The sequence below is a fragment of the Carettochelys insculpta genome, chromosome 8 (assembly GCF_033958435.1).
Source record: "Carettochelys insculpta isolate YL-2023 chromosome 8, ASM3395843v1, whole genome shotgun sequence".
Taxonomy (NCBI): domain Eukaryota; kingdom Metazoa; phylum Chordata; order Testudines; family Carettochelyidae; genus Carettochelys; species Carettochelys insculpta.
In genome coordinates, this window is record NC_134144.1 from 6,545,159 (window position 1) to 6,560,478 (window position 15,320).

The 15,320-nt window shown below is 39.2% G+C and overlaps 1 protein-coding gene across 4 annotated transcripts in view; it reads right to left on the minus strand.

Moving 5' to 3' along the window:
- SPAG16 (sperm associated antigen 16) overlaps window positions 1-15,320 on the minus strand; it is a 624,134-nt gene that overhangs the window by 526,316 nt on the left and 82,498 nt on the right. For all 4 annotated transcript variants that reach the window (XM_075000811.1, XM_075000810.1, XM_075000812.1 and 1 more), the window contains exon 10: window positions 6,156-6,286. In XM_075000811.1, the coding sequence (XP_074856912.1) occupies window positions 6,156-6,286 (131 nt within the window). The remainder of the gene's footprint in view (window positions 1-6,155; window positions 6,287-15,320) is intronic.

Here is a 15,320-nt window from a genome sequence, read left to right on the forward strand (position 1 = left end):
TATAGATCTAGTCATACAAAGATCAGAAATGAATCTAAATCTCGCAATGCAATTTTTAAATCCCTTTCATGCTACTAGAGGCAGAGGGACTTACTGAGCTGGAGGACTGTCTAGTCTGTAAACAGGTTAAAAAATATGCAGCTCACAGCGTGGAGAAAGGTATAATACTTTTTGAAATAGCCTTCTCTCACTCTAATCTCACCACAAAGGCCATTAAGAGTCTGAAGGTGGTAATAAAAATAAAGTAGAACAATGCTAAATACACAGCAAGAGTGTTTTGATACTTGACTAAGTCTGAACATATGCATTCACCCCTGTGCGTGCGCATGCATATTTGAGTTAATATAGTACTTGCACATGCCTCCGCCATCTCTGTTTAAGATGTTAAATCCTAAGGCGGGGGGGTGGGGAGGAACACCACTATTTATGAATCTCAGAAGGCACAAAATACAAGAAGAGTGGCAAACCCATGAAAATGTATAAAGCTTTACAAAAACCCTTCAGAGGTAGACTACAGAAAGTTGCATCATCAGTGTAATGTTAGAAAGTGTTGGCTAGTTATGTCAAGCAAAATATTTCTGTTGCATTTAACTTAAGATATGTTTTCAAAGGAAATAAAGTAAGCTTTATAATTCTCATACTTCAGGCATTATGTGCCCCTCACGTATTGTAGAGAGAACGTTACATTCAAAACAGTCTGTTTGGTCAGGATGAAGGCTGGCTGCAAAATGTAAATTTGCTTTTCCTAAATATTGAAGTATTGAAATGTGTTTATGTTCTGATGTGAAATGAAAAGATCTTGGGAAAAAAAGGAGGAAAAGCACAGACCCACAGATGCACCTTAATGCTTAGCACACACCCTTGCTTAGCACATGGGAAAAGGGGGCTCTGATTAAGGCAGAAAAGAGACTTGAAACTGGTGTTCCACATAGTAGGCAAGTAACCAAACCATGTTATAAAGTTAATCTCACATATTGGAACTGTTTCCCTTTACATAAATAAACTACCACTGCCTGAGAGTTACAACACTCATCTGGGATATGAGAGACACACATTCAAGTTCTTGTTCAAAAATCCAGCAGAGCAGAGAGAAAGCAGGTCTCCTACATCCTAGATGAGTGCCCTAACTGCTGGGCTATTTGGTTACTCTGGGATCTCTCTGGTTTTAAGTAGATATTTCATTCCGGACCAGAAAAAAATCCAATGAAAGTTTTGTGAAAACCAATGAATAATTTCCATGAATAAGTTCAGTTTTGACAAATCATTGTTTTTCAACCAAAAAACCAGCAAACATACCCACCCCCATAAAAAAAACTCCCAATTAGCTATAGTTGTGACCAGCTCTAGTTGCTTCATGAAAGGAAGAGAGTATTGACCCCCAAGTTCTGTGGCTGGTGACTCTGCCATGGCCATTAGGGCTAGAAGGAAATTCCATCTCCCAAAAGAAGAATTAGGAAGAAAAACATGTACATTGCCATTCACAAAGGTTCCATTTCCCTGAGCCGGTTGTTCCCACATTGAGGAACACTGAACTCTTTTGTTGTTCTTACACAATTTTTTTCCTGTAAAGGTTCAACAAGTTATATTGCATCGTATACATTTTCTGGGAACCAGAGGTATTTTGCTGATTATATTCATAAAACATACATACACACATTATTTCTTCTAAGATGACAATTCTTAATTAGCTGACAAAATCTCAACTCAAATATCAAACAGCTGTATAAACTCACAAGATTTGGCACTTGAAAAAACAAGTTTCTGTACATTAAAGAGACTGAATGTCATGCAGATGGTTAATATATTGCACAGTAGTCCAGTGCCACAGGATGTGCAATTTTGCAAAACATTAGCCAAATTATTCTTGATGATTCCCAAGAATCACTGGAAGCCCTGGAAGAATGTCTGAAGGGAAAGTTTTAGTTTTATACCACTCTAAGTTTAGGGTAAATGTAAGACCCTTATAAATACTTCTGATGTCCATTTTAAGTGTGGAATTTGCATATTATACCAATTGGGTTATCTGATTTCTAGCTGCTGAAAACAACATTTGCTGAATTTTGAACTCTGCAAACAGGAATAGCAGAGTTAGTGGCTAAAACCCCTGAAAATCCATGTTCGAAGTCTGGGTTTCCCTAAATACCTGGAAGGTGTCATCAAGACCTGTGGTAAACTGAGCGTTTTTATCTAGAAGCTAAAATGCTTAGTTCTTAGTTCAAATGACAATCAGCAGCATTGTCTTCACACTCCAAACAGTCAAACTGTCTGAAGCAGATTCCACTTAAAAGAAAAAAAACCAAACTGGACAATGCATCAAACAATAGCACTGAACTTTTCATTCTTTAAAGCTAGACCTCAAGACAAGTAAAACGCACAGCAGACTACTCAGCTTTTGCAGATCTCAATGCAGTATAAGGGCCTTGAAGTGTAATTTTAGAATAAGGAGATGCTATAACACTTTCTGCAGCAAGTCAACAGGCCTGAATTTTCATGGAGATTTTAAAAATATTTTCTGTGGAAGCCACTCATAATAAATGGGGAAACCTTGTATAATTAGATATAATGATGAACTAATCCTTGGAGAAAAAAATATCTTTGACTGATCCCTTCAGGAATCCTAGAAAATCTCACTAAATCCTTTATATTTGCTTTTCTTTATTATCTCTAAAGTCATATGGTAACAATGCCCAGGCAAAGCTATTTAGACCTAGGCATCATATTACACAGTATCATGCAGGGCTAAAAAGATTTCACAGCACCCACTTACATGTGAGCAGAAACACATGCTGTCTTTTTAAAGAGTGTATGTATCTATAGGTAGGGTGTTTTGCTGTGCCCTCAGTCCAGGAGGCATTCATGCCAAGCCCAGAGTCTGCTCAGGCCCTTTCTTCAGGGTACCATTTATTAGTTGCACTGATAACCTTTAATAATTCCCCAAATAAAATAGTTCAGCATAAGCCCAACAGCTGCTTTCCTCCTGACCTAGAGGCTCTCTTCCCAGAGCCTCCCTGCCTCCTGGCCTATCACATGGTTTCCTGTAAATCCCACTGCCCTCCCTTGCAATCTGTCTAGGAATCAGATGCTCAATAGGCGGCCACCTCACCCCTTTCTAGCAGGCTCTAAGAATCCCAGGCACCAACTCTGCAGGTATCTTAGATCTGAAGCACCCACAGGGAAAAACTTGTGGATGCCGAGCACCCAACAGCTGCCCCACAATCACCACTTCTCCCTCCCTCTCAGTGTATCCCACCTGTCGCAGTCAGCTGTGTTGTGGCATTCAAGGGGGGTGGGAGTGGGCAGGAGAAGCAAGGATGCAACGTGCTTTGGGGTGGAGGGGAACAGGGCAGAACCCCACTGCCCTTCAAGGGAAGACCAGCTTGCTAAAGCAAACAAAAATGGTTTTACATAACATTGAGCAATAGACAAGATATATACTCTTGTGAATGGACACTTTCCCTTCCGGTGTGCTCGGAGGGGCATGAGGTAAGAACAATGCACCCATAAAATCCTGGCTGTACACTTCCGGTCAAGAAATAGACTGTGGAAAGGAGTTAAACACAATCCCACCCAGCTGTCTTCCCTCTTTGGATCAGAGACCCCATGCAATAAGCAACTGCACCAGAGAAAAGGAGCCAAACTATTAACAGAAAAAAGAATTTAAGAACAGCCATACTGTGACAGACCATCTAGTCAGTATCCTGTCTTCCAATAGTGGCCAACACCAAGTGTTTCAAAGGGAATAACAGAACAGGTAATCATCAAATCACTGATGACCTACCATATAGGGTAGATTCAGCCAATTCTTCATGGGAATAAGCAAAAGATCATGAAAAGTCAGGCAGAAATATAAAGAACTACTGTGAAATCTGTCAATATAGGTTATCAGTCATCAAAATAACAAACATGATTTTCATGAATTTTCATGAAACACTTTCAGATTTGTATTCTTTCCAGTTTCTCAAACAAGAACATTTTGATCGACACAAACCTTTTGTTACCAACATCTTAACCAGCTCCACTTCTTGTATATTTCTTATATGACAGATCAAAACTATATTGGGGATTTCCCCAGTTTTTTGAACACTGATTTTGGGGAAGGCTTCAACTGACACTGGAGAAACCATATTACCCAAAATAAAGGATCTAAGAAAAATATTAACTTTGGAGAAAACCTCTTGCATTTAACAAGAACTTTGTGAAATTAAATGAGGAAAGAATGTGTCTTTAAGCTGATAAATTTAAAAGCCTTCAATCCTTCAGTATGACTATGGTGCAAACAGTACAAATTTTTTTGTTACAAAAGGATCTATAAATATAAAAAGGAATACATCTGGGTGGGTTTCAAACACTTATTTGCAAAAAGAAAAACAATAAGATAATTTGTTACAAAAGTCTGAACTTTGCTGCTAGCTGTAACCTATTTTCAGAGATAACTTTCATGTTCACTCTTCCTCAGCCAAGTACCTAGCAAGCACGTTGAGCATGCAATAGCTTGTAAACTATGACATTTAACTAATCTAAATTTAAAACTTGATTTTTTGACCCAAGGAAATGAACTGCACACAACTGCAAAAACATTCATGTTTTTTTTCATTCAGCCTCATAGAACCAGAGTTTACAGTCACCATCAGATAAAAGATTTTTGTTCAAAAATATTAATTACAAACCTGCTGACCAAAAGGAAGCTATTTTTGTCGTCAAGGGTCATTTAGCATCCTCCAACACTGTCATTAAAGCCGTGTTACGGTGGTAAAAGAGTGGATTCCTGCCACAACAACACCCCAGCCAGAGTGCTTTGTGAACTACAGCGCTACCAGCCTATATTCAGAGATGCACACAGACAAGTTGGAGGGTAGGGAAAAATATTCGAGTAAAAATTCTGGTGACCAAAACCTCCCTCGTTTCAGGGTACTAGTACATGAGCATAGAAGACCTGTGGCATGGCTACAGCTGACCTAGGAGCTCCAGGGGTGCAGGCTGAAGAGCTCAAAATGTCTGTGTAGATGTTCAGGCTAAGGCTGAATCCTGAGCTCTGGGACCTCCCAATTCCACAGAGTCCTAGAGCTTCAGTTTCAGCCCAAGCGAGATCCTCCACAAAATGATTTTTCCAGCTCTAATGCTAAAGTTAGCTGAGCTGGGACAACCATCATGGACATATTATCCCTCTCTCAGCATACCCTCAACAAGGTGGAACAGCTAATAACAACACTGCACTTCAGCTCAAGAGTCCTGGTGCTAGATACCCAAGTTCTGTAATTTATTGTACATCAATTTAAGTCAATGGTGCTTTGTCAACTTACACCTCTGAGGACTTAGCCCTTGAGTTAAAAATGTAGCTTGGCTCACAACTGGATGTTAATTTTAGCAGCTTCATCCTTGCTCATTTACACAAAACTTCCCAAAATCAGTACATATTTGGTCCAAATTACTGGTCTTTTCTCAAAAGTAGAAGATTGGAGGGGGAAATAAATGGTCCCAACTTAGATGAGCATTACCATCATACTTATCTGTTATTCCTTGGCAAGCCAATTCTTTTAGTTTTATTTCTCATGAAGACCAATTTATACACCCTTTAAATGTCTATAAAGAATGGCTATTAATATTAGTTGAGTCTAACACAGTATTTATGTCTACAATATGTATTTTTATGCCAAACTTCCAGCTAACTTTAATTAATACATGAACAATGTTGGCCTATCATATATGCTTTCTATATGTTTTGAAAATCCAGTATGACAAAGTAGACTAAAAAGGGGAAAAGGACACTGACGCAGGAATTTAAATATTTTCTAATGGCTAGGATCTGTTCTCAGTTACACCAACTAGCAAAAGCATTCATGTGGAGGAACTCACCGAAGTCAATTAACTTATTCTAGATTTACACCTTCGTAAGAGAGAAAATTATGGCAGTAAATGAACTGCATGAGAATCTCAGAGCACGCATTCTGTAAACTTTGTAGGTCTTTAGGATTAGCTTGGTAAATCAAGGATTCAGAATAGTCCACTTGGCCTGCATAGTGCTTTTGACAATTGTTTGAGATGTCTAACAAGAACATTTTTTTCACCACTTTCTGCACATTTCTCTCTCTGACTTTAGAAAGATAAGAATCCATATTTATATAATGATAAACTGAATAAAGTATTAAGGTTCCTACCAGCTGACTGCTAGATCATGGACTTTTAAAGTGCTGCTCAACTTGTATACTCCAGATTTCAGTGGTCGGGTACATTCCTTTGCACGAGCAAGATAAGGATTCACTTGAGTATCTACAGGAAACTCTGAATCCTAGGAAGAAAATAAAGAGCAGTATTAATTCTTGAAATTACTGTACAAGTTTGTGTAACAAATTATCTATCAATTTATTTTTGCATGAATATAGCTTTGTCTATTTTTTCCATTGCTCACTATTGGTGTTTGAATATTCCCTCCTAGTAATATGCAGTCTGCCTCCAATCCTGCAAACAGAAATGCATATAGTTAAAGCTACGCACAGGTATGTTTGCAGCACTGGGGCCTATACATGATAACACCTCATTACTTGTTCTCTCAAATATGTGTTTCTTGGAGTATACTGCTGAAGAAATATTATTTGTTAAAAGTGGCCCAAGCCACTATCTCCTTTAAATCGGAAGAATGCACCTATGGTGCTCGCACAGCAGTAAGTTTTCGAAGTAAGATAAAAATGTATGTTATAAAATGAAATATAATGGAAAATAATGACCACATTCTGATGTCACTTCTGCCCATGCAGCTTCACTGAAGTTTGTGGGAGTTTAATGTTTATAGATATAAACGAAAGAACAAACTGGGCTTATGGTTTAACTAAAATTGCCATTTATGAACCTGTTGGTGGTGGCATATATGTTGCTGAAAAGTCAAATTTGTTCAGCCAGCAGCATAGCAACATAATATAAAATGTAACCACATTTTTATTTGCAAGTTTCATAAATCACAGCGTGAACTTCAGAGTACAATTTGATATGCAACATGTTATTCTTTAACCAGTAGAACGCATTGTAGATTGTTTAGCCAGTGCTACTGCAGGAATTTTAAGGACATTGTTCATTTGAAAATCCTGGATTCAGTTCTGCACTGTAACAAACTTGTGTTCAGACAAATGTAACTTTAAGCCATCTTTATGTTTTTCCCAATCTTCAACTAATATTGCTTCCAGCATAATTTAGTGCTGCATATGCACTATCATTTGCGCACTAGCAGAAGTTGTCCTAGTTAAACTGTTTACTTTTTGCTTTAGTTAGTTAGTTAGTTATGGGGAAATTTGGGTTATTTATTATGTAGGCACCAAGGGTTAGATTTGCAAAGGTATGTCAGTGCCTAAAGATGCTGATAGCTGTCTTGAAAATCAAACTAGGAGCCTAAGTGGGTTAGGTGTCTAAGTCCACTGCAATCAATGGAATTTAGACATCTAATTTATCTGGCTCCTCTGTAAATCCCACTAAGTGCTTATCTGCTTCTTTAGGTGCCTACATAACTTTGAAAATCTGACCTTAAGTCCCTGATCCACAGCTCATTGAAAAATCCATGGAAAGAATCCAAAATCATCTTCACTGAGCTTTCAATCAGACCCTTAAGTATAGTGTTATTGATACGTATATTTCAGCATCCAAGTCTGAACTTTTTGGCAAACATTTAATGTGCAATTTGTTATAAAGCAAAGATACCACCTGCATGATAAATACTTCGATTTGACTAGTCTGCATTGCATTAGGTAACCAGTATGGAATTGTACTATAAGGAAGGGCTCATAATGCACAACTAGGACTGGATTTCACATGCCCAAATATTTCATGGGGTTTAAATTAAGGATTTAGGTCTGACCATCATACAGATGGCACTCATAGCAAAAAATTAACCTCACGCATATTTTAAACATTCTAAGGTTTAGGGTTGAGCCAGGGATTTTGCCTAAACCCATCTTTAGTAATAAATCTGTTTTTAAAGCAATACCAGAAGAATAAGAAGTAGTAATATCGTTTCTTCAGAAAAGCATATTTTTCTTTATCCAGGATAATATTGCTAAACAGTCAATCTACCTCCATTTGGTTTTACAGCCTCTCTTCTCTGATCAACATAGACTCTTAAATGTTTTCTAAATATTAATGAATCAGACAGAAGATTAATTACCAGCTCCAATTAATTTGGTTACATGGGCTTTATTAAAAACAGATTGTCATTTAGGAAGGTCGGGAGATTACTAATCTTATAAAAATATACTTTGAGGACTTTTAAAAAGCCTCCTTATAACCTTAAAAATTCTTAAGCTTCAGCTGACTCCACATGTTTGCAACATTCCCGGAAAACACTGTTGAAAGTATACAGTATTTCAAATAAAGCATTCATTTACAATGTTCTTTAAAAATCCCTTTTGCCCACTAAGATTAAAAATAGTGCAGGCACCACACTGAGGACTATCATCTGAGGATTTGCATACAGCAAGGATACATGGACATTCTCTTTAGAGTTTTCACTAATTCTTGAACACAGCTGAGATTATATTGAAGGAATAAGCATAAGAACATAAGAACATAAGAACATAAGAATGGCCATACTGGGTCAGACCAAAGGTCCATCAAGCCCAGCATCCCATCTGCCGACGGTGGCCAATGCCAGGTGCCCCAGAGAAGGAGAACAGAAGACAAGTGATTTATCTCCTGCCATCCATCTCCTGCCCTTGTTATGAAGGCTAGGGCACCATACTTTATCCCTGGCTAATAGCCATTTATGGACCTGACCTGCAAAAATTTATCAAGCTCTTTTTTAAACCCTAATAGAGTCCTGGCCTTCACAGCCTCCTCGGGCAAGGAGTTCCACAGGTTGACTGTGCGCTGTGTGAAGAAAAATTTCCTTTTATTAGTTTTGAACCTACTACCCATCAATTTCATTTGGTGTCCCCTAGTTCTTGTATTATGGGAAAAGGTAAATAATTTTTCTATATTCACTTTCTCCACACCATTCATGATTTTATATACCTCTATCATATCGCCCCTCAATCGCCTCTTTTCCAAACTGAAAAGTCCCAGTCTCTCTAGCCTCTCCCCATATGGGACCCTTTCCAAGCCCCTAATCATCTTAGTCGCCCTTTTCTGAACCTTTTCTAATGCCAATATATCTTTTTTGAGGTGAGGAGACCACATCTGCACGCAGTACTCGAGATGTGGGCGTACCATAGTTTTATATAGGGGAAGTATGATATCTTTTGTCTTATTATCGATCCCTTTTTTAATAATTCCTAACATCCTATTTGCCTTACTAACTGCCGCTGCACACTGCGTGGATGTCTTCAGAGAACTATCCACTATAACTCCAAGATCCCTTTCCTGATCTGTCGTAGCTAAATTTGACCCCATCATGTAGTACGTGTAATTTGGGTTATTTTTTCCAACATGCATTACCTTACACTTACCCACATTAAATTTCATTTGCCATTTTGCTGCCCAATCACTCAGTTTGCTGAGATCTCCTTGTAGTTCTTCACAATCCCTTTTGCTTTTGACTGTCCTGAACAACTTGGTGTCATCTGCAAACTTTGCCACCTCACTGCTTACCTCATTTTCTAGATCATTGATGAACAAGTTGAACAGGATCGGTCCCAGGACTGAGCCCTGGGGAACACCACTAGTTACCCCCCTCCATTGTGAAAATTTACCATTTATTCCAACCCTTTGTTTTCTGTCTTTTAACCAATTTCCGATCCATGAAAGGACCTTTCCTCCTATCCCATGACCACCTAATTTACATAAAAGCCTTTGGTGTGGGACCGTGTCAAAGGCTTTCTGGAAATCTAGGTATATTATGTCCACTGGGTGCCCCTTGTCCGCATGTTTATTAACCCCTTCAAAGAATTCTAATAGATTAGACAGACACGACTTCCCTCTGCAGAAACCATGCTGACTTTTGCCCAACAATTCGTGCTCTTCTATGTGCCTTGCAATTTTACTCTTTACTAGTGTTTCTACTAATTTACCTGGTACTGATGTTAAACTTATCGGTCTATAATTGCCAGGATCTCCTCTAGAGCCTTTTTTAAATATTGGTGTTATATTGGCCGTCTTCCAGTCATTTGGTACCAAAGTGGATTTAAAGGATAGGTTACAAACCACTGTTAATAACTCCGCAATTTCACATTTGAGTTCTTTCAGAACCCTTGGGTGAATGCCATCTGGTCCTGGAGACTTGTTACTATTCAGCTTATCAATTAATTCCAAAACCTCCTCTAATGTCACTTCAATCTGAGTGAGTTCCTCAGATTTGTCGCCTAAAAAGGCTGGCTCAGATTTAGGAACCTCTGTAACATCTTCAGCCGTGAAGACTGAAGCAAAGAAATCATTTAATCGCTCCGCAATGGCACTGTCTTCCTTGATCGCTCCTTTTATATCTTTATCATCCAAGGGCCCCACTGCTTTTTTAGCAGGCTTCCTGCTTCTAATGTATTTAAAAAACATTTTACTATTGTTTTTTGAATTTTTGGCTAGCTGTTCCTCAAACTCTTTTTTGGCTTTTCTTACTACATTATGACAGTTAATTTGGGAGTGTTTATGTTCCTTTCTATTTTCCTCACTAGGATTTGACTTCCACTTTTTAAATGCTGCCCTTTTCTCTCTCACTGCCTTTTTAACATGGCTGTTTAGCCATGGTGGTTCTTTGTTAGGTCTCTTACTGTGTTTTTTTATTTGGGGTATACATTTAAGTTGGGCCTCTAGTATGGTGTCTTTAAACAGTTTCCATGCAGCTTCCAGGGATTTTAGTTTAATTACTCTACCTTTTAGTTTCTGTTTAACTAGCTTCCTCATTTTAGTGTAATTCCCCTTTTTGAAATTAAATGCCAGAGTGTTTGACCGCTGCGGTGTTCTTCCCAACACAGGAATATTAAAAGTTATTATATTGTGGTCACTATTTCCAAGCGGTCCAGTAACAGTTACCTCTTGGACCAGATCCTGCGTTCCAGTTAAGACTAGATCGAGAACCGACTCTCCCCTTGTGGGTTCCTGTACTAGCTGCTCCAAGAAGCAGTCATTTAAGGCATCAAGAAATTTAATCTCTGAATCCCGTCCTGAGGTGACATGCACCCAATCAATATGGGGATAATTGAAATCTCCTATTATTACTGTGTTTTTTATTTTGATAGCCTCTCTAATCTCCCTTAACATTTCAGCATCACTATCACTGTCCTGGTTAGGTGGTCGGTAATATATTCCTAATGCCATATTCATATTAGAGAAATGAATTGTTATCCATAATGATTCTATGGAACATTTTGATTCCTTTAGGATTTTTACTTCATTTGATTCTATATTATCCTTCACATATAGTACCACTCCGCCACCCGCACGACCTGTTCTGTCTTTCCGATATAATTTATATCCCGGTATGATAGTGTCCCACTGATTGTCCTCATTCCACCATGTTTCTGAGATGCCTATTATGTCAACTTCCTCCTTTGATATGAGGTACTCCAGTTCACCCATCTTATTAGACAGACTCCTAGCATTAGTGTAAAAGCATGTTAGAAAACTACCACTATTTATATGTCCGCCTTTCACAGACACGGTGGATTTTTTTATGCATGATTGTTTTACATCTGATCTTGCCCATATATTATTTCCCACGTTCCCTATCTGACTAACTTCTAGGGAATCCCTGTCTATGGAGCCTCGTGTAAGAGAAGTCTCCGTCCGATCCAGGTGCTCCCCCGCACCAATCGGCTTTCCCCCACCTCTTAGTTTAAAAACTGCTCTATGTCCTTTTTAATGTTTAATGCCAGCAGTCTGGATCCACCTTGATTTAGGTGGAGCCCATCCTTCCTGTATAGGCTCCCCCTACCCCAAAAGTGTCCCCAGTTCCTAATAAATCTAAACCCCTCTTCCCTACACCATCGTCTCATCCACGCATTGAGACTCTGAAGTTCTGCCTGTCTATCTGGCCCTGCGCGTGGAACTGGAAGCATTTCAGAGAATGCCACCAAAGATGTTCTGGATTTCAGTCTCTTTCCTAGTAACCTAAATTTGGCCTCCAGAACATCTCTTCTACCCTTCCCTATGTCATTGGGCATAGGGCAATTAAATTCCCAAATTCAGAACATGAGGCAGCTATCATTTTAATTCACATTTTTTAAAAATGTATGTCTCTTGATACAGGGTCCACTCACCACTTGGCATCCATTCATAGTCAAGAATGGCATAGCTGCTCCTTACTGTATTAGCACCCCCTGTTGGCAGTCACTCAGGTGCTGCAGCAGCCATTCTGCATGGTAACTTATCCACTCACTCAACACACCAGCCAGTTCATAATCTTTAGTGCAGACCTTTCAGGGACCCCATTTTCCACAATAAAAGCCAAAACTGTCCTTACCAGAAACAAAAAGTGTTTTACATTATCTGGGGCTTTTCTTTAGCCTGCCCTCAGTTCGATCCACCTTTCCCTTGCTGGGTTCAAGTATTGTCTGAAGGGCTTGTCCACCCCCTCCTTGGGACTGCTATAGGAACACAGTCCCACCCTTGAATGTTGTTTCCACACAGGACGTTGAACTATGGTGGATCCTTTCCCATAACACAATTCTCCCTGGGCCACTTCATACCTCTTTACTCCCTTTCTGAGTCTCCCTTTCTCTTCCTTTGTTAGTCAGCATCTCTCTCTAACCTCTCTGCCTTGAGAGATTTTGACTTTTTCTCCTGTTCTAATCAGTCTTTCTCAGGTCTCCCTGCTCTTAGCTTCCTTTTTCTGCACTGCCTGCCTTCTACTGAATCAGTGCCCTGGTGACAATTCTATAAAGCTCTCTCTCCCACCTACACCCTATTATCACTTAAACCTAGCTCTTTATACTCCTCAGAGCAGGGACTCATCCTGTAATCAGGGTTGGCTTAGTCCCAGGTTCTGGGGCACCATTCCTACCCATCCTGTCTAACAGCCACGGATCTACACATTGTACTACACATTTCAATAGTTTTTTCTTTTGTGGATGCATTTTTGAACAGTATTTTATCAGTGTCACATGAGCAGCTTTTCCAGAGAAATACATATGCCAAACTTTAGCAACATAGTTTATTTTAAGAGTTTCTTTTTTGATTCACACTATCTAACCAGTTCCACTGTGCAGATTACAGAGGTGTGAACTGCAGAGCACACCAAGGAGTTGCACTCTAACTACCCCATGTGGGCATAATCCCAGGGAGGATGGAGCTCAGCTCTTCTCAGTGGTGGCAGATGACAGAACAGGTGCAAGGGTCTCAAGTTGCAGTGGGGGAGATCTGGGTTGGATATTGGAAACATATTTCACTATGAGGGTGGTGAATCTCTGAGAGGGTTATCCAGGGAGGAGGTGGAATCTCCATCCTTAGAGGTTGCTAAAACAAAGCTTGACAAAGCTCTGGTGTGAATAATTTAGTTGGGAATGGTCCTGCTTTGAACAGGGACTTGAATTGATGACTTCCTGAGGTCTCTTCTAACCCTTATCTTTCATGATTTACCATCAAAGGCAAAGAATACTGACTTCTAAATAGTGACCCATGAAAGAATAACCAGGATCTTGACCAGTCTGAGCATAATGTCTTTAGTCTCTTCTGCTCTTGAAAACAAATGACTTCTTCAATATACAAAGTCTCATTTAAAAATCACAGTTCCTGGCTGCTGCTACTGTGGAAGCAACCTGGGCCCTTTAACTCACCAAGGAGCTCTGGGCAGTGTAGGCTGGGCAGTGGTGAAGAGTTGTCTAGGCAAAGCTGGCCCCCTAGCCCTGCCCCTGGCATCCAAGACCCCACCCTTTCCTGGATCCCGAGGCCCTCCCCATCCACCACAACCACCTTGCCCAGGGGCCTGGCAATTCTGGACACAGACTTGCTCACAGGATTGTTTGGAGATTCCTGTATCTTTTAAACCAGTTCAACCCCTCTCTAATGTGAATTTAGTTAAATAAAAATGTAATCTTTAGAGGTGCAACATTTGATGTAACATTTTAAAAGTGTATTTTCTAATCATGGAATCGCCATATCTTATTTTCTGTTCCTTTGTACAGTACTAGAATGCCACATAAAATGATAGATAAAAGGTAGATGAGGTAATATATTTTATTGGACTAACTTCTAGTAGTGGATGAGAAATTGATGCTTCACAGAGCTACTGTTCAGCTCTGGAAAAAGTATTCAATGTCATAGCTAAACAGAAGCTGGGATAGATGCGTTAACCTCTTATGTTTAACAGTGTCACAGGAGACCATTTAATTGCCCACTTCATTTTAACAACTCTGCAGTCATAGGACAAAAGAAGGTTAGTAGGTTACAAATTGTTGTAATGAGCCATTAAACCAGCATTTCCGAGTCCATGATTTTTAGTGTCTAGCTAGCAGAGTTATGAATGTAGGTTCCCAAGCTTGTCTTTTGAAGGTATTGGGCAAGTTCCCTTTCAGGATGATAACTGAGAGAATAGGAAGAGTGAAAAAACCCCACATTTTCATATCAAATACATAATTACTTTAAATGAAGGACAGCCATTACATCTCAGCCAGAAGAAAAGCCCTACAATTTGCTTGGGAGATGGTCAATATAAACAGTACAAACAGTAGTCCAGTGTAAACAGATTTTCTTTAAATTGAGGCATAATGGTTTACCAAAGACAAGTATGCACTATGGGTATGTGCTGAGTTTTGTTTTAAGATAAATCATCTGCCACTATAGTCCATATACATATCACATTTGTATGATTGAAAATTGATGAGGTGTGTCCATCAAGTAGGTGATCTCAGAGCAGTGTACTGGAGTTACACATGAACAAATAAAAAACTGAGTTAAATTTTCATTTTTAGGCCTCAGTTCTGCAAAGAGCTCCAAGTAGATCGACCCCTGTGTCTATGTAGAGTTCAATTCATTTGAGCGGAACACTATCTGGACAAACAAGGCCCATTGCATGGCTGCTCACTGGGGCCTTAACATACAGAAGAATGTGGAATATGATCACTGATGACACCTATGGAAGAGAGAATATAGAAGTACGCAGAGCTTCTGATCCCAGCCTCATTTCACATGGTATGTAAAAACATTCATGAAGGGACACAAAATAGCAAAATATCCTGCCTTTTTGTAAAATAAAATGAGCAAAAAAAAAAAAGCCAGATAAAAGACAAAGTAATTGAAAAATAAATAAATAAATATGTGTAATATAAATAAATGCAACTATTTAAAAGAGAAAAATCAGCACTAAGATAAAAGCAGCACTAATACAGATGTCAGGCCATCAAAGCATTTAAGCACACGCTTATTTTTAAGCCTGAGTGCTGTCCAACTGATGTCAAGTCTCAGCGAGCTAGCTG